Here is a 17,788-nt window from a genome sequence, read left to right on the forward strand (position 1 = left end):
CGGCAGCGCCGCCCCGGGGCAGCGCGGCGAGAATCGGCACTGGCTCTCCTCTCTCTCTCTCTTTCTCTCTCCCGACTCCGGCGAATCGATATTCCGCTCAAATATTGACTCCGCGATTGTGTGTGCGGTGTGCCGTCCGCGAGTGAGCGAGCGCGCGCGCGACAGAGTCCGTCCGTGTCCCGTGCAGTCAGTCGGCGATGCTCCTTTAAAAAGCGAAGTGTACTCCGAAGTGCGCGCGCGAGTGAGAGACGTTGCGAGTTACGATCCGCCGAGAGAGAGTCGAGGACTCGGGGAGAGTGCGAGAGAGGCGCGTTTGAAGTCGGCGTAGTACGGTGGGTGCCTCGTAAGCCACGCCGCGCGCGGCCAGGCAACACGATCCCGTGACGACGACGTCGACGACGAGGAGGAAAACGAGAACGAGGAGGCGCGGAGGAAATATGCTGCTGCCGCAGGCGACGACGGGCGCGCTGCTCTGCGGGCTGCTGGCCCTGTGCGTCGGGCTCACCCACGCGAACATCGCCGCGGCCTTCGAGTCGACACCTTCGAGCTTCTTCGATCATGGAGGTGACTCTCGGTTCTCTTTTCCCAATTCTCCCTTTCTCCCGGCGTTCGCCTGGTCTCGCCGCCACCGCTGCCGTCGCCGCGTCGTGTCCTACATTCGTTACCCGTCTACCTGGTCCCGCGAGCGCATCCGGCATCGCCGCCGTCGCGATCGCGTACGCGCGCGTGTTTTCTCCCGAATCTCGACGCCGTCGGAGACGACGTTGGGGCGCCTCGCGGCGCGGCGCGGCGCGGCACGCAGGTGCGACGGGCGATAACAGCACCTGCGGCCCGTCGAGGCTGTGCTACGGCGAACCCATTGACCGTGTGCGTGCCTGTGCCCCGTCTCTCGTTGTATTACACGCCACGGTACGACGAGTTGAACGTTGCACTGCGCCCACCCGGTCGATATGCCGCCGTCACCGCCGCCGCCACCTCCGCCGCCACCGCCGCGGCGCGAAACGGGCGAGGAAAGAAAGGCGGCTGTTAACCCTCCGCCGTCGCGCGATTTCTCTCTCACCTGCGAGAAAACGGGCAACGGAAGAACGGAAAAATGCGGGGGAATCCGTTAAGAGATTAAGAGACCGCCGACGGCCCTCCAAACGCACCATTTGGCCCGACCGCGCTCGATTGTTGATATCCCCCGACGGCTCTCACGGGGGTCTTCGCGTGACGTAACGAAAAAGGTGTCGGGACGCTGGAAAAGTTCGGAGTAAAATCCTCTGCTTTCCCCGAGACCTTTCGCGTCTCGAAAAGGTCTGAAATCGATTCGCCGCGCCGCGACGAATTCGTTCTGATCTTTCGTCGCCGTCCGGAGTCCGGGATAATTGACGTACCGGTTGATTCTACGCGACGTCGCGCCGTGAGAGAAATTCGGGATTTTAGCCGACGCGCGTTGCCGCGTTAACGCGCCCAAATTCGCGGGACGACGGGAATAACCGTTTTATGCAAAATCCCGGTGAAATTCATTTCGCCCGTTCGTACGAGCGACAATAAAATCATTGAAAAATACGTTTCGATGCGGCACGAGGTCGCCCGCCGCTGAAAAGAGGGGCACAACGGGACGACGCCGCGTCGCGTCACTTTTTTCGTCCGCGTTAAATACGGCTCTCTTCTCTCGCGTCGCATCTGATCTGCGCGATCGACTGCAGTTTCTTTTTTTTACGCTATCCTGGACCTGAACTTGATGTAAACAAAAGTATGAATGGGGCGATAAAAGACGCGCGACGGTAAACGAATCGATAATGATACCTGAGAAAAATAATGATCGATCCGTCTTTTTATACCGCGGTATACGCGCGACAACACGTTGTTGCCTGACGTTGCGCTCCGTACGTTTCTTTAGCAGCAATTTACAAGTTTCTCTATATTTTGTATTTACGTCGCCAACGTCGTTAAACTTTATTTATGCATCGGTTCTACCTTGTTTATTCGCCGACTTCTCACTCGGCGCGCTAAATAGCGCGCGTCTCGCGCCTATATTTCGGAAACCTTACGTTTTACGCAACTCCATCCGGTTTAATTAAACGCACTTTTCGCGCGCGAGTGGGGCTCGCACCCCTCCAGCGATCAGCCGGGGCTCGATTACCATCGTTCACCGAATGACGGTATTAGTCATGCTTGTCGGAATAACGAACTAGGTGTGAATCACATTCGAGACAGAGAGACAGAGAGAGAGAAAGAGAAGTCCCGGGGTAAAATTAGACTGATTTCGAGCGAAGACTGACGGAGTTAAAGTGATGTGAATTTAATATTCCCGTCGCATCTCCCGAGAAAGAGAGAAGAAGGGAGAGAGGGATCGTGTTACGGGCAGGTTTAAAAATATTTGGATGCATCCCGCGTGGCGGCGGATCGTTAATTATCCCTAATCACCCGCCCCGCTAAGATTAGAAGGGCCGCCTCCGTGGACGAGATACGTGACGACGACGACGCGACGCTGCAAATGCTGCGATTGACAATATTTGAATTATACTTTCTCCGCGGCTATACAGATATCGTGGCCCACATTGCGAGGTTCGCATGTCGCGATAATTGAATGTATTCTAGCGTCGTCGTCGTCGGCCCCGATGCCCCGACATGATAATACGCCGCGCACGTCAAAGTATATTTCGCACACGAGCAGTTAATTAACGATCAGCGGGCCTGTAATTATCGGCCGATGAAATTAGATGTCCCGCCGATTGCGCCGAATATTCTAACGAGAGATGATTGAGCTTTTGCCACTGCCACGGGAGACGGGGCGTTAATTAAGCGATATCATCCGCAGCGCGAGATCCTCTTTTCCTGTTCGATGTTCATTCGTTATGACAATCTCTATTCACGCGGTAGATCTGGTAGTTTAAATGAGAAAAGTGTATTTGAAATATGTCTTATAGTTTCTGCGACGAGTATCAAGAGTTTTTATTACAAACAATCCTTTTTGTGCATTTGTTTATCCAGTTTATCTATATAATAGTCGATTTTATTGCTAGAAACCGCGTGTAGATATTTCTCACGTCATTCTTGGCGCACAAATTCTTGTGTGTTGATAGTACAAACTTCTCGTACGTGTTTTTATTAGCAAAATGTAATTGTAGGATTCTACGGTATACTTAGGTATACGTGATTTTATTTCGTAGGCGTGTTTTTATAAAGGAAAATGTCAGCTTTGACGCGTCCGACGCCGCTTAATGATAATTGCGAGATAATCGAGAAACATATGCGTATGTTTCATAATTGACTTCCGCGATCGAAAGATACTGCCTATAAATAATTATTCGGCTTAAAATATACACGAAAAGTTATATCTCGAAAATATATGGAAATCTGATGTTAAATGAATCGCCAGTTTAGCATAGCGAATTTCATTAAATTAAATTTTCACACTGAAATTTTTAGTGCAATCATCGTCACAGTATTTTCGGAATATTTTTAACGAGGTGTCTCATATCACGCACGCGTCTAATATTTTGTAAATAAACTTCTTGATAAAACTAAAATCGAGATTGACACTTCGCTGTATAAAAGAGAATAAATTGTCTCACTTCAACATTTAAAAATTAATCAGATTTTATCTTTTAAATTTTTGTTAAAGATAGCTTCACATCAAACGACATATAAAAATCTAGATTTAGAGATAAAGTATTATTGATCGTTTCTAAAATATTTGCTTTATTTTAACTTAAACTTGCTTAAACTCGAAGAAACTCTGTCAAATCTCCGTCAAGGAAAAATTCACTCGCAACTGGTCGCAGAAACTGTCCGTCAAATGTAATCTGGTGATTCTGGGTCACACCAGTGTCGAGAAACTTACGTGGAGGATATTAGTTGTTGACTACCGGCTCAAAATGCCAGTGTTAGCAATTAACAGCATAATTATGAGCCACTGTTGCGGACATAAACGAGAACGAACGCTCCGTTTCTCCTTACGCTATACAGTTGTTTAACGCTTTTCTCATTATCCGTATGTTGAAGAAGTTGACGACGGAGTTAACGAGCTGCTGCCTCTTTTAATTTCACTTAACCCATTTTTTTACCAAATTTCGAATCCTTTTTCTCTCTATGATTAAAACCGCGTAACCCGCGCCAAATATTTTTCAGTGCTTAATTAAAAAGTTCGCTTGTTACATGCGGATGGGAGAGGGGAGGCGAAAGAGAAGGAGGCGAAGGAGGAGGTAAAGGTGAATTTTACCGACCGACTTTTCTCGAACGCACGTTAACTGAATTTTCCCAACCGACGCTGAATTCGTCCATTAATTTTTAACGCTTCGTTAAAAATGGCAGTGATTTCAGAATCTGCATCACTGAAGCGCGCGCGAATTTACATAACGGCGGTAAACACACAGCGCGAGAGCGTCTCTATCAAAACGTCCAACAGGATCATCACAGAACAATATAGCAGTGTGTGCCGAGCGTTTTATTGGTGATACGCTTATACCACTATGTAAATTCATGCGCGAATTGACCTTAATGCCGATTTTTTCGAATCCCCGTTAACGTGTTTAACGAGGGACCGTAGATTCTCACTGCGGATAGTCCGGATGCCGCTCGTTTCGAAAGATAGAGTTGGCGAAATCGGGCTATTCATCTTCTCCGGGGGAAAAAAAAAACGGTTTGAAAAACGAATCGAAGGTTCCCGACGAGTAACGCGAGGAGCTTCGGTTACTCTAGCGACTCCCCCGTTAGAAATAGCGTAACCGGAAACTGAGGAGGCGGTCCTTTTTCGCCTCCGCAGCAAACGAGGTGACGTCGGCGGTGGCTGATCAATCGCATACACGTGTTTCCGCAGCTCCACGACTGGATCTGGAGAGCCTCGAGAGCGGATATCACGGCCTGGTCAAGGAGAATGAAACTCTGGTCGAGGTCACGCCGCAGATTCGCGCCCTGGGAACGAAAGTTTGCTCCTTCCGCATCGCGAACAAGCACCACGGCGAGGCGCCGTTCGAGATCGTCCTGAAGGAGAAGGGGATGGCCGAGCTGCGGGCGTTCCGGGTCCTGAACTGCGAAAAACGCCGTAATTACAAGTTCGACATCGCCGCGGTCGGCTGCAACGGAGCGCAATCAGAAAAGTACGTTTTTTACATGCACGTCTGCATTTTACACGGGGTTACAATCCTCGCACTTTGCTCGAGCGGTCGCGCGAAATTTTCATTCCTCTTGTTATAAATGTATATAGCGGCGCGAATCCGTAACGCGCGTTCATTCGTGGAAACTCCACCTCGAGATAAAGTAAACTTGACGAAAGTAGAGCGGAATGGACGATACGGAAGAACTATACCTAAGTTTATAATTGCGAGAGTCGGGCCCGGCCGCTTCAACACGCGACTGCTTTAGCTGTGAAAAAAGTTTGCTATCGTATGATGCTCTCGGCGCTCAGATAACAGCTAAGTAGAAATGTACACTTCCACCTCGTCAGACTTTTCTTCATACATCGTAGTTATCTTTTTTCTGCCTGCATACTTAGATAACTGGAAGTAAACTTTTGTTAAAAACATTTAGATAACAAAGGCTATGATATACATCTATGGAGTCTATGGATGTTATTAAAATAGCTCAACTTTTTACTTCCTGGAAATTTATCGTACTACATTCCGGGTATATTTTAATTAAAAAAAAAAACATTAATTAGCGGGCACGTTGCACAACAGAAAATACTTGTACGAAATTTATTATATTTGTTACATTTATCGTAGCAAGGGAAACAGAAATATGATATGTTTGTTACAGTCAAGAAATCAACCATTCCATTTTATATGTTTACGTCCGTTACATTCGTAATTTAAACTTTATGTGCGTCCAATAACGTAAGCCTAAATTACACGCGTCCATTCACGTTATCGTCGCAGATTATATCATTATGCGCTCCGGTATCTAAAACGAAGCGTGTTTTATGACGTCATATCGGAAATATATCGCCTTACCGTGTATTTATCTGTAGTTAAAATCCGTGATAAGTCATTTCGCGCAAATATGGGTCATTGGATCGCACGTCGCGCCAGCACAATGCCAATTTTTTCGGCTGGCGCGTCGCGCACGACGCCATAGTCACAACGGTGTGTCAGCCAAATGAGGAAATAACTCCCAGTCAGAGTGCACAAATTTTCTCATTACGAGGTTGTGCGATTTCACGCCCGTCTGAAACGATAACTGCTGACTATTCCCTCGCGTCCGTTCGCGTTTGCTCTCCCGATCTTTCGCCTCGATAAATGTTATACACGTCCCTTGGAATGAAACTTTTACGCTCGCGATCGCGACAGCTAATAAAATGTATTGTAGACCCGAGGGGGAAAGACAAAGAGTTATGACAGTAGAGGAAGAGAGACGTTGATGAAACACGCGACTTTGGCTTTTGTTAGAGAATCGCAAAAATTCATATTTATAATCGCGCGCGCGTACAAATGATTTCGTATTTATATTGCGCGAGTATACAATTTAAATCACGATTGTAAAAACAGTCAATTTATAAAATGTTCAATTTCGCGTGTCAAGAACATAAAGTCGGTAACAATTAGGTAACAAATGCGGTAAATTTGGCAGTATTTGGTTAAAATTAAGGTAAACAGGAAAACAACTGCAAGGGTTAATTTACTGTGAAAAACTAACGCGCGATGTTCGTACTGTTTCCGGCTCGGAATCTGTCTCACTTCGCCGAATCGCCGCCAACGAATGGCAGATCAATAGTGAAACATCTCGTATATACGTGCACAACATACGATGCTTTTATATATAAAAGATTTGGCGGTGAATTTTTCATACAAAGCGGCAAACGATGTTACAAATTTTGCTGCAGCGCGATGGTCGAACGAATTACGCGATCGATTGATATCGCGTGCCTCAAACCATCGATAATACATCGTCGTAATTTCTAATTAGGATATCGAATGTATATACATGCGTCCGACACGTTATTATGACATTAATATGGAAGAGTCGAGGCAGGCCAATGTGACGCGTGCGAGCGGGGTTTGCCCCGATTATTTATTATTATTGCGCGACGCGTTTGGCGGATTTTCGGCGCATTGATTTTGCCGTGTCTAAAATTTCAAACGTAAATAGATTCTGAGTGCGTAACTCGAACGGGTCGCTGTTTGAATGCGTGTGTTTTCGGTAACGAAACAATTCCGAGTCGAAATTCAATCCTTTTCTCTCGCACGTACGGTCTCTGCGGTATCGCATTATTGACTTTTCCGTTGTACGCCGCGTATTAAATTTCCGATATTGCTCCGAGCGGACACTGTCACATAAATGTTTTATATTAAGTATATCGACAGTATTTGCTTGACTGTAATTCTTTTAAATCCCTTCCCAAAGGGTTTACGGCATAAAATGCATTCCTCCGTTGTGACAACGCGGAAATATTAAAGTTTCCTACACTGTGCGCCACTTTGCGTGTATAAATTATCGCTAATTCGAAAAAACATTACAATTAAATCCATTACCAAGGTAAGCGTATCTATGGCAGCGTGAAATAGCTAATTATCTTGATGCGAAAGTTATTAAAGTAACCTTTATAACTTGGGAAATAAGCTCTTTTAAATTCATCATGGAGATTATAATGGAAATTCTACGGTTGTAATCCGTTCTGGGAATAGTCGAAATAATCTTTCTGGTAGCTGGAAGTAAACATTTTTACATTTCGCGTTACGGCATGGCGCATCTGCGTAATTCCGATTTTTTTTATTCTAACTGAAGCTTATCGAAAAATTGCACAGATTTCCGACAAAATATAACCGTGAAAATATATTGATATAAACTGCGAGTGTACAAACGGAGAGATATATGTAGGTACGTAGGAATTCGAAGAATCTAGGCATTCTAGACTATTCGTCATATCGCATATCCGCACGTTTCTACGACACGTCCGTTATCTCCGTAGGAGAGTAGAGAGACCTTGAGCTGAACGTGCACACTTCAATCTTATTTCAGCGCCACGGTTCATATTACTGTGGTTGACGTCAACGAGTACGCGCCGCAGTTCCTCCAACCGGCCTATGTTAGCACCGTGGACGAGGGTCGCCTCTACGAGGAGGTGGTCCGCGTCGAGGCGTCCGATCGTGACTGTACGCCGAAATTCGGCGATGTCTGCAAGTACGAGATCCTCACCGCCGATCAGCCGTTCATCATCGACAACGAGGGTGCCATCCGCAACACCGAGCCCCTGGACTACGAACGCTCGCACAACTATATACTTAGCGTGGTCGCTTATGACTGCGGCATGAAACAGTCGGCGCCGGCGATGGTGACGGTCAAGGTGAATCGCGTGTGCGCTCCTGGATGGCGAGGCATTCCCGAGAGAGTAGATTACGCCGCCGGCGTCGGGTCGCAGCCTCTGCTTCCCTCGGCGCGGCTTGACCTCTGCGATGCCCCCTGCATCCTGCGCAACGTGCGCGCCACCCTGACTTTGGCCACCGACCACATCGGCAAGGGTTGCGATCGCGATACTTACGGGGTTCGCAGCCAGCGGAAACTGTGCGGTGCCTCGCGCGACAGCGTGGACCTGCTGCCTACCCCCGGGCCCACAACCTCCTGGACGGCTACTCTTTCCAGAGATGAAGGTAGAGAAGCTGACGAGATCTTCGAGTTTGACGGCGTCGATTCAGCCGCGATTGTGCCGAACGACGTGCTGGAGCATAGTCTGGCGCAGAAGTTCACCATCGGCGTCTGGGTCAAGCACCGACCACGCCCGCGACAGGATCCGCATGTCAAGGAGCACATTTTGTGCGCTGCCGACGATCACAGTAAGTTTTCACGTAACGTTGAAACTCAATGTTTTAGCGGCGTCACGATATTTTAACATTAAAAACAATTTATCACTTTACATTACAATATTATTTTTCAACGTTATTTTATCAGATTGTTTCGTATTCATTTAATATTTTGTTTTTGTTATTCTTATCGATATAAGCATCTTCTGCTTATAAACAGAAGATGCCCATCGATAAGAGCAACAAGAATTTGTTGACAAAGAAAATAATTGTACAAAGAATTTGCTTGATATTAAATTTTCAATTTTTTAGTGTCGAATATCATAAAGATTAACTCTAACGTTATGTTCCATATTTATCACGCTCACTATTATCCTCTGATTGGCTTTATAGCGGGAAAACAATGAAATGGGCTATAAACTTTATAATTTTCATTTTCCTTTATACCTGGAAGAGACAATAATCATTTTAGACAGCTGATAAGCTCACCGGTCGTTCCAATGTCAAGCGATGTTCGTCGATCTAGCAGAATACATTACGCGCCGCCGGTGCACGCGCTCAAGCGTTAAAATATACACGTTCACTCTGCGGAAACGCCGGGGTATTATCGTGAAGTTTCGAACAAAGCGGCTTAATCCTTGCGCGGAATGAATTTTGGCAAGAAATCAGGTCGTGCACGTTTATATAGGTCGTCGCTCGCGCTTGTACGCTCACTTGCCCTCGCGAAGAGTTCAACTCAAATATCCTACCTATCTACCCGGTCTGAAATACAAATCTTTCTAAATACCGACCGGTCTCCATGGGCGACGTGTAATCCTCGGTTATAAACGTTCTCTCTCTCTCGTCCTGCTACTCCGGCTCTACCCTTTCGCGTTAAATCTCTCCTTAATGCCGTCGCGCGTCTCTGCACTTTATTACGCGCAGCGACGTCACGAAAGGCGCAACTAACGCCGTACCGTTTCAATTACAGAGATGAATAGACACCATTACGCCTTGTTCATAAGGAACTGCAGATTGATTTTGCTGCTGCGACGCGACTTCTCCGAAGGCGATCCCAACATCTTCCGTGCCGCCGAATGGCGTTGGAAGCTCGGCCAGGTATGCGACGATAAGTGGCATCATTACGCGATCCAGGTAGACTTCCCGCGCGTCAACCTGTACGTGGACGGCGAGGAGTGGCGCGCCGACGAGAAGAACCCCGAAGTCATCGACGATTGGCCTTTGCACCCGGCCAAGGGTGTCAATACCACCCTTGTGGTCGGGGCGTGCTGGCAGGGCTCCGAGAATAAGACCAAACACCATTTCCGTGGCTATCTCGCCGGCCTGTCCGTCCTAGTCGGCCGAAACGAGAAACCAGAAGTACTATCGTGCCTGCGACGCTGCCAAGAGGGCATTCACGTGCCACCGATGGACTTGTTGCAACCGGGTACTCAACTGCTGACCAATTCTGACATGACTGAAGTGCGCATCGATGGCGACAACCGCACGAACGTTGAGACTCTTTTGCGTCGTATCGGCTACTCCAATACTCGACGTTTCCCGACGCCCGGTCGCCGTAACTTCCGTCTCGACACAACGATCGTCTGCGAAGGTAGCGAGAACACGCCTCTACCGGTACCGACCGTGCAGTCCTACGTCACCGTGCTACCGCCTCCGCGACCGGGCATCACCGTCAACGGCACCGGTTACGTGGCTCGAGAATACGCTGATTTCCGGTTGGGAGTACGAGTGTTCCCCGACGCGCGCGTCACCGCCGGATCAGCCGCCCGATTGGACGCCTGCGCCGTCAGTGTTTATCCGAGCCTTAACCCCGATCACGAGAGCTTGGGATTACCCGGTGACGCCTTGCTCGCATTCCACGACATCTCCGCTCGTGTTGACCGAGACGGCGTCGTTCTCTCTGGCGCGGACTCGCCCTACAACTATCAGCAACTCATCCGTCTCATCATGTACACGAACCGCAAGCCGGCTTATTACCTTGATCGCGTCTTCAAACTCACCTGTTCCGAGCTGAGTGGCCGCTTCGCCAGCAACGAATACGTGCAAACGCTTGCTGTGATTCATCCTAAGGAGAAGACGACCGTTCTGCCGCACACGACGTCCGGAGAACCGCCCATCGCCAGAATCATCGAGCCGGCACCGGGTCACGCACAGCTCTCGCCGCACCATGCCGATCTAACGGAGGAATACGCTACAGCCGCGCTTCATGAAGGCAGCAGAACCGTCAGTGGCACCGGCGGCAGCCATGCCGTAACCATCGTCGCTGCCGCTTGCATCGGCTTCCTGCTGCTGATGGCAGTGGTGGGCGCTGCGCGGGTACGTGGGGCGGCCAAACGACGACGATCCGCCGGTGACGAGCTCGCTGCCGAGACGGAGATGGCCTGGGACGATTCGGGCCTCGCCATCACCGTGAATCCGATGGACAGGTTGACGGAACACGACCAGCATCACCAGAGCCAGCGGGACGAGGATGTGGACGACTCCGGCAGCTCTGATTCCGAGGACGCCTCGTTCCGGGACGATGACCTTGACAGCTCCGACTGCGAGAACGATTGCGACCTCAGCAACGGCCGACACCGCCGTCACAACTCGCCGCACGATCTGGAATGGGATCATCGTGACGTTTAAATCACCCTATTATCTTTACACTGAGCATTCACACATCCCTCTTTCTTCGCGTACTAAGAGGAGTACTGGCCGCGTGCCACTTCCCGCAAAATTTTTCCATATATCGTTTCTTCTCGCCGCGCGCGCCCGCGTGATGCTTGTCTCGAGCACGTCTCGGGAGTATTTCACGTTGAAGATCTCTCGCGCAGCTATCGGCGACTTTGCGAATTTAATCTACGGGAGTAAAGAGTTTCGGATTATCGTGTACGGATGTCTCTCGTCGAACGCGACTTGCGTCCGAAAGATTGATTTTGCGAAGTTCTCTCCTCGTGCATCAGATATCACGGACGCGTCGTTAAGGGATTAGAATATTTATTACGCTTTCGAATCTCCAGAATATATAGAGTAATAAGATTTAACGTTTTAAGCCGCTCCATCGCTCGATCGATTCTCTAAACGATTATTATTCCCCTTTACTGCGCGAGAGCGTTATCGTATTATCCGTCCCCCCTCATCCTCTCTCGTAGATGACGTCGATATAATCGATGAGGTAACGATATAAAACGGCATTCAGTTAGTACTCGTCTTAAGCGTCAGGAAAAATCTAGAGTGCGGGACGCTTTATCGAATATAGTTGAAACTCTTTCTACCTACGAACACACGTCGTTGATGTTTGGTAGAATCGGAGATACACGCAAGAGATACTTAAAGTCCCGCCGGGAATATTTCCGACGGGAATATTTACGGCAGTTCTTAATTTATATTCTTGACTCATCATTGGTAGTAGTAGGACAAGGGAACTTTTTTTTTATACTCCTAACTATCTTTCCTTCTTTTTAATCTATATACGGTTATCGCTATTTTATTATGACTAATCGCTGCGGCAATATCCAGCCATTTTATCGAAAGTTGTTTATCATTATTATTATTTCTATTATTCTTACTGTAGGCAGGACGGCCCGGTAGCGTAGTTTTAAATGCGAAACACAGTGCTGAGCTGACTCTATTCTTCCTCGTCTTCTCGACTAAACTTTCTTATCTAAGGTCCATTTGATCTCATGAATGTAAATCTTTCGCAATATAATTGTGTCTTTCGTATTTTGATCAAAAGCGCTCGCGATACGAAGATATGCTGAAAGCTATTCGCTTCGGTGTAGCACGTGAATCGGGCTGAGCCTGGGCCATACGATGCTTGCCCAATTTTAACATGTTTAGTTTTTAAGTCGTTACGCCTTTGATCATTTTCTTTCTTTGCACGATGTTCCTTCCTGATCGATTTGCAGAAGATGAGTGAGGACATTACCACGCATTTCATGCTAGTGCTTCAACATTTAAGATAATCGGTACAGCACCATATCCGTGTATAAGCGTGTCGCACACAGAAGCTGCGCGTTAAAAAACGACGGTTCCGCCGGCCGTTAGTTCGTGAACGTTCGGAGAACATGAAATATTCGGCGAGGGGGACAATCTGCACGCGAGCAGACGCTTCATGCGTCACGTAATTTGATCCGGTATAAATATTCATTTCTAATTAATTAAAATTACTTGACACATGAAGGATCGGCTTAGAGGGTGGATTATTCACTCCTCGTTCGAGGTTGTCTTAGTTTTCCTATAAGCGTTTGACGAATTAACGGCAGTTAACCGGTACGCGGTTTATGCGCTCGCGACACGCACGTGCTCTACATATGTATACATATATCAGCGTCCATTCATTATTCCGTGGCGAGAGTCTCGTCTCGAGTGGTAGACGATTACTCTAAAGTAATGCGCAGCGGCTGGGAAAGCCATCGAGCGTGCTTCTCCTGTTAATCTCCCCGACGCGTGTCGTATCGTGCAATCGCTCTTTTCACAGAGAGAAAACTGATGCTTTTACGTGCCTTTTAAGCAAGTAGTACGTTGAATTCGTATTGTATGCTTTAACAGTGAATCTCAAGCTGCGTTTCCTTTTTTCCCCCCTTCGTTTTCTTCTCGTCGCGGTATTGCCGTCGACGGGTATCCGCCCTGTATTGTTATTAGGAACTTCTCGCGATACCGTAGCTTCCTCGAGTGCACGGTAAACTCGCTGCGCGAAACGCGGTTTTAGCTTTTGTATCGCTGCCCGAAACCGCGTTATGGCGAAAAGTTCTGGTTGTATTTTAGACATTTACAGCTGTTAGGAGTTAAGGGTCGGACGCGCTCTCGCTATGGGCGTCGTTTCCGGGCGACGCGCTGTCGTCCGGCGGGCTGTCACGGGCCTCGACGCACAATACCTGTCGATGGTCCTGTGTCGGAAAATGCGTCACACACGTGCAATGATCCCATCGTAGGGTACATTAAACTCTCTCTCTTTCTCTCGTTCTTTCATCGAAATGGTGACACGACGGCTGCGCATCCGTTATCGCCGCGAAATAATGAACGGATTCTCGTGTATATGTGTGTCTCTGTGTTGGCATAAATCTAGAATTATACCGAATCGTATGAATGCGGAGGCACCATCAGTACCGAAGAACTCGCGTACGGATATATCTATATTCATATAGGGAACTATAATGAACAATTTATTTTTCCAACGAGCATATCATATCATTTTTATAAGGGATTCGTCGGAAACGTTTTTTGGGAAGCTTCGCTTCGTCAACGAGCGGTCCGCGATCGCGAAACGTCGCGACTTCGTAAGGGTTTCTTTCTCGTTCTCGGGGGATAGGTTTCTTTTTTTTCCCATCTCCGTTCCCGAGGAGGGTTTACCAATACGCACCCTCTCTTACGCATCTCTCCGACTCGCGCGAAAGCAGATATACTTCGATCGAGAATTCGGATTGCTCTAAACGAGAAAGCGGAGTTCGACGACTACCGGAAAGAAGAAAATAAATCAATAAAGACAAACAGAGACGTGACACATGATCGTTTATCTGTTCCTGATAACACCAGAGATCGCATATTATATATATACACTTATATACATAAAATACCGGTGTGTACGCTTGCTTTTGTACTGTCTTTCCTTTTCCTAGTGTTTTCTCCTAAACGCGATTTTATTACATTGCAACGCGAATCTTATCGTAACGTAATCTCGTATTTTATAACAATCGTAAACACGGTGAGAAGGTAATCAACAAAATCAGCCGAGGCACTCGCGACGGCCTCCCCGCATGGAGGTTCTTACGAGGATCGAAGTCAAGAAAGGATCTGGCCTTCATGAGTGTGTCTAAATTAGCTTACGTAAATGTGTACACACGCGTTTGTATGCTTAATCCTCGAGCATAAGCAGCATAAGTGCACGGTGAATTATACAGTTCGGGAGATACTTGGGATTCTCCTATTTCATTTCATCATCGTACACGCGACATCGTAAAATAAACAACGTGTGCGCTCCCATCGGGTGCATCACGCGATGTCGATGTAACGAAGTCAGAAGAGCGCGTGAAAATCGGTGGGAAAAAGGGTGTATCTCGCAGAAAGTAACTTTACCCGACGATCGTGCACGCGCATGGTGCATCCTTCCCTTATTTACGCGAAACAGTTCCTCAAGTTGGTATCGTCTCCTCTCCTCTATTCTTATCGCTTGAAAGATTCGCCACTCGGAAGCTTCGCTTCGTTCCTGAAAATATTTGCTCATGTAAAAAACATCTTTGATCTTGGTACATAAATAATTCAAAATCAGCAGCAACATGTGGCTTAAGTTACATAAAACTCAAGCTGCCTCTGCGTGTACGTGATTTAATGTTATGCAAGAAAAAAATACGTGCGGTGATAAGATGCTCATAATCCGAACGCGGTGAAATAAGGGAGCGCCCATGCGCTTGCGAACAACGCTTTTGTTATTCCGAGCGAGATATCGGGAGGCCAAAAGTCTCTTTCGACCGAGAAATCGGGAAATCAATGAAACGAGAAATGATTCGCAACGTGAACCTAATCGGGTGCGCGCATCCGCTCTAAAGATGTACTTAATCACTCAATTAAACGGGAAATGAAGGAACTGCGCAGAGAACAAAAAACCAACTAGATATTATATAATATATATATAAATATATATATAAAATATATCTAAGCTGTTTGCAAATGATGACGATGTAAAGGGGTAAAGAGGGAAGAGTAAAGGAAACAGAGGGAAAAATATGAATTTGTAATGTATCATTGTATTTTGTAGGCAGCTAGAGCGTGTACGTATACATATGCACAGATGCCCCCGTGTACGTATGTATGTATGTTTACGTATATAAATATACATACTCCTCCCCCTTCTTCGTCTCACTTATACACATACACGAATACACACACACACACACACACGCGCACGGTCAGAGGAAATATTTTGGATCTCTTAAGGGAAGAACGAAGGAGCTCGGATAAGTCGGAGGGGCTCTAACACGTCAAATCTTATCTTCCGAATTTCCGAGGGGAGGACCTCCTCTCGTTTATCACGACGAGGCGAGAGGCATTCTCTTCAGCGCATATTACACGCCCGCCGCCACCGACGCGTATCGACTTTTACACATACACAATCTCACATATATATATACACACACACACACACACACACCTATCCCGGTGCGACGACAGTGAAAAACGTGCATGTATAAACGCGCGATCACGCGCGCGTGTAAATCGAGAAATTATAACGCTTCGCGGAGCGAACGCCTCGTGCCATTCATTTGATCGTTCGTTTTTCAGCTCGCCGTCTCCTTTCGAAACGTCGAATGAGAAATATAAAAGAGATAGACGTTAGTCTTGCGACGATTCACGCCGCACGATTCAGGCAATGCGGCAAAATTCCTTCCCACGCGAACGTAACTTGATCGAACTTTTTGTCCGTGTGTTTTACAAGAGCGCCCCGGTTATAATTGATGTACCGAGTAGTTTTCAGTAGAACGAATCCATATTGAGAACAGGAAATTCATTAATGAGATTGCTGTGTATATTCCGACTGATTCATTTTTCCATATTCCCGGAGAATATTGGAATCGAATAAGCTAAAAAGTGCATCCTTGCATCCAAGGCATGAAAAAACATGTAGAGCGTGTATTACACGGATTACGTATTTCTCATAAAATACCGAGCGATCGCTCCAGGACCTCGTTGTTATTTCTCGTTGTATGCGACACTCTCTGAAAAAAAAAGAAGAAAAAGTACGTGGAGGAGTAGCGCGTAGTAACGATACGATCGGATGTTAACAATAAAAAAACTGCGCGATGACAGTTGTAATGAGTGAAATAATCAACTACTGATTAGTTAGGCCATAACGCGGAATATCGTTACGTGCCGACTAAATTCCCTCCCATCGCAGATTGATTGTGTGTTAACTAATAAGATTAAGTAACGGTATAGTATATTACAGTTAAGGAATTTAATTATTATGAATAAATAAATAATTAAAAGAAAAAAAATACTATCTGTACGCTAAGCACACACGTTTCGAGCCGTAACGTGACGTATGGCTAAGGCAATGTTTATGACTTTAAACGAGTCTTTAATTTTAACGTGACACACTGAGTTACTCGGCGCGTCTGCACCGCGACGCACAGAAACGTCAAATTATCTTGTTAACTCTGCAAACTGAAAGATCGTTCAAGACAAAAAATGAGAAGTATATTAGCAATAGTATATTAACTATACACACACGTACACGACACAAAAAATCACGCGCGGCCGCATATACACGCTGCACAGGCTAGGAAAAATGAAATACTATCTATAACGACATTATAAATAACATTAAGACGTCAACTGTATTTGTTTAATAAAGATGTACATTCGACATGGGCGAATTGACCATTACGTAGCCGGCAGGTCACCGTAATTGATAAATTTCCAGCTGATTTGAAAAGGACTTCAAGGAAGATTAACTTATATCTCTCGAGTATTTTTAAATAGGCTATTCTGGCTATTCTTGCGTGCGATTTTTAAATGACCTGCCGGTTAAAAATGGAATATTGTATTATTTCCATTCTCTCCTATATCGTCCTATTCCCGTGAATTTACGTCCATATTACGTTAAACAAGTATTTGAAGAAGCGAGACGTGGCATTTATAAATATCAAAGTTTTTATTGATGTACATATTAAATAAAAATTATTTGCACATATACAGCGTAATACAACTATACAAATATGCGATGTTTTAAATTAAACAAGTAGAAACTCAATTTTCTCGATAATTATTTACAAATATATTGCAGATAAAAACCGAAATTGCATGCTACTTTGATTGGTCTACTAGATATAATTTCACTAAAGCCTCGATAATTTCATATTTTTGTATTAAAAAATATTTTCAATTAGTATATATATTTAGTTACGAGATTACAAAAGAAAATTTAGTTTCGAAGTTATACGGGCATTTGTAAATTATATTATTTGTGGAGATTGTAACTTCTCATGCATATATTAGTAGATATCTTTAATAACATAAAATTACATTGTCCCTTGTAACAACGTTTATAATGCAAAACATTACAATAACTTTAACCAGTCCCATCG

General features: G+C 46.1%; 1 protein-coding gene across 1 annotated transcript; it reads left to right on the forward strand.

Annotated features, from left to right (window-relative positions):
- Window positions 1–101: 101 nt before the first annotated feature.
- Window positions 102–17,067, forward strand: LOC112463990 (calsyntenin-1). Its single transcript, XM_025030728.1, has 4 exons — window positions 102–564; window positions 4,808–5,087; window positions 7,945–8,756; window positions 9,694–17,067. The coding sequence occupies exons 1-4, from the start codon at window positions 438–440 to the stop codon at window positions 11,349–11,351; spliced, it is 2,877 nt and encodes a 958-aa protein (XP_024886496.1). The 5' UTR covers window positions 102–437; the 3' UTR covers window positions 11,352–17,067.
- The last annotated feature ends 721 nt before the right edge of the window (window positions 17,068–17,788 follow it).

Source organism: Temnothorax curvispinosus, unplaced genomic scaffold (genome assembly GCF_003070985.1).
Source record: "Temnothorax curvispinosus isolate PA1 unplaced genomic scaffold, ASM307098v1 QBEX01013816.1, whole genome shotgun sequence".
NCBI classification, from domain to species: domain Eukaryota; kingdom Metazoa; phylum Arthropoda; class Insecta; order Hymenoptera; family Formicidae; genus Temnothorax; species Temnothorax curvispinosus.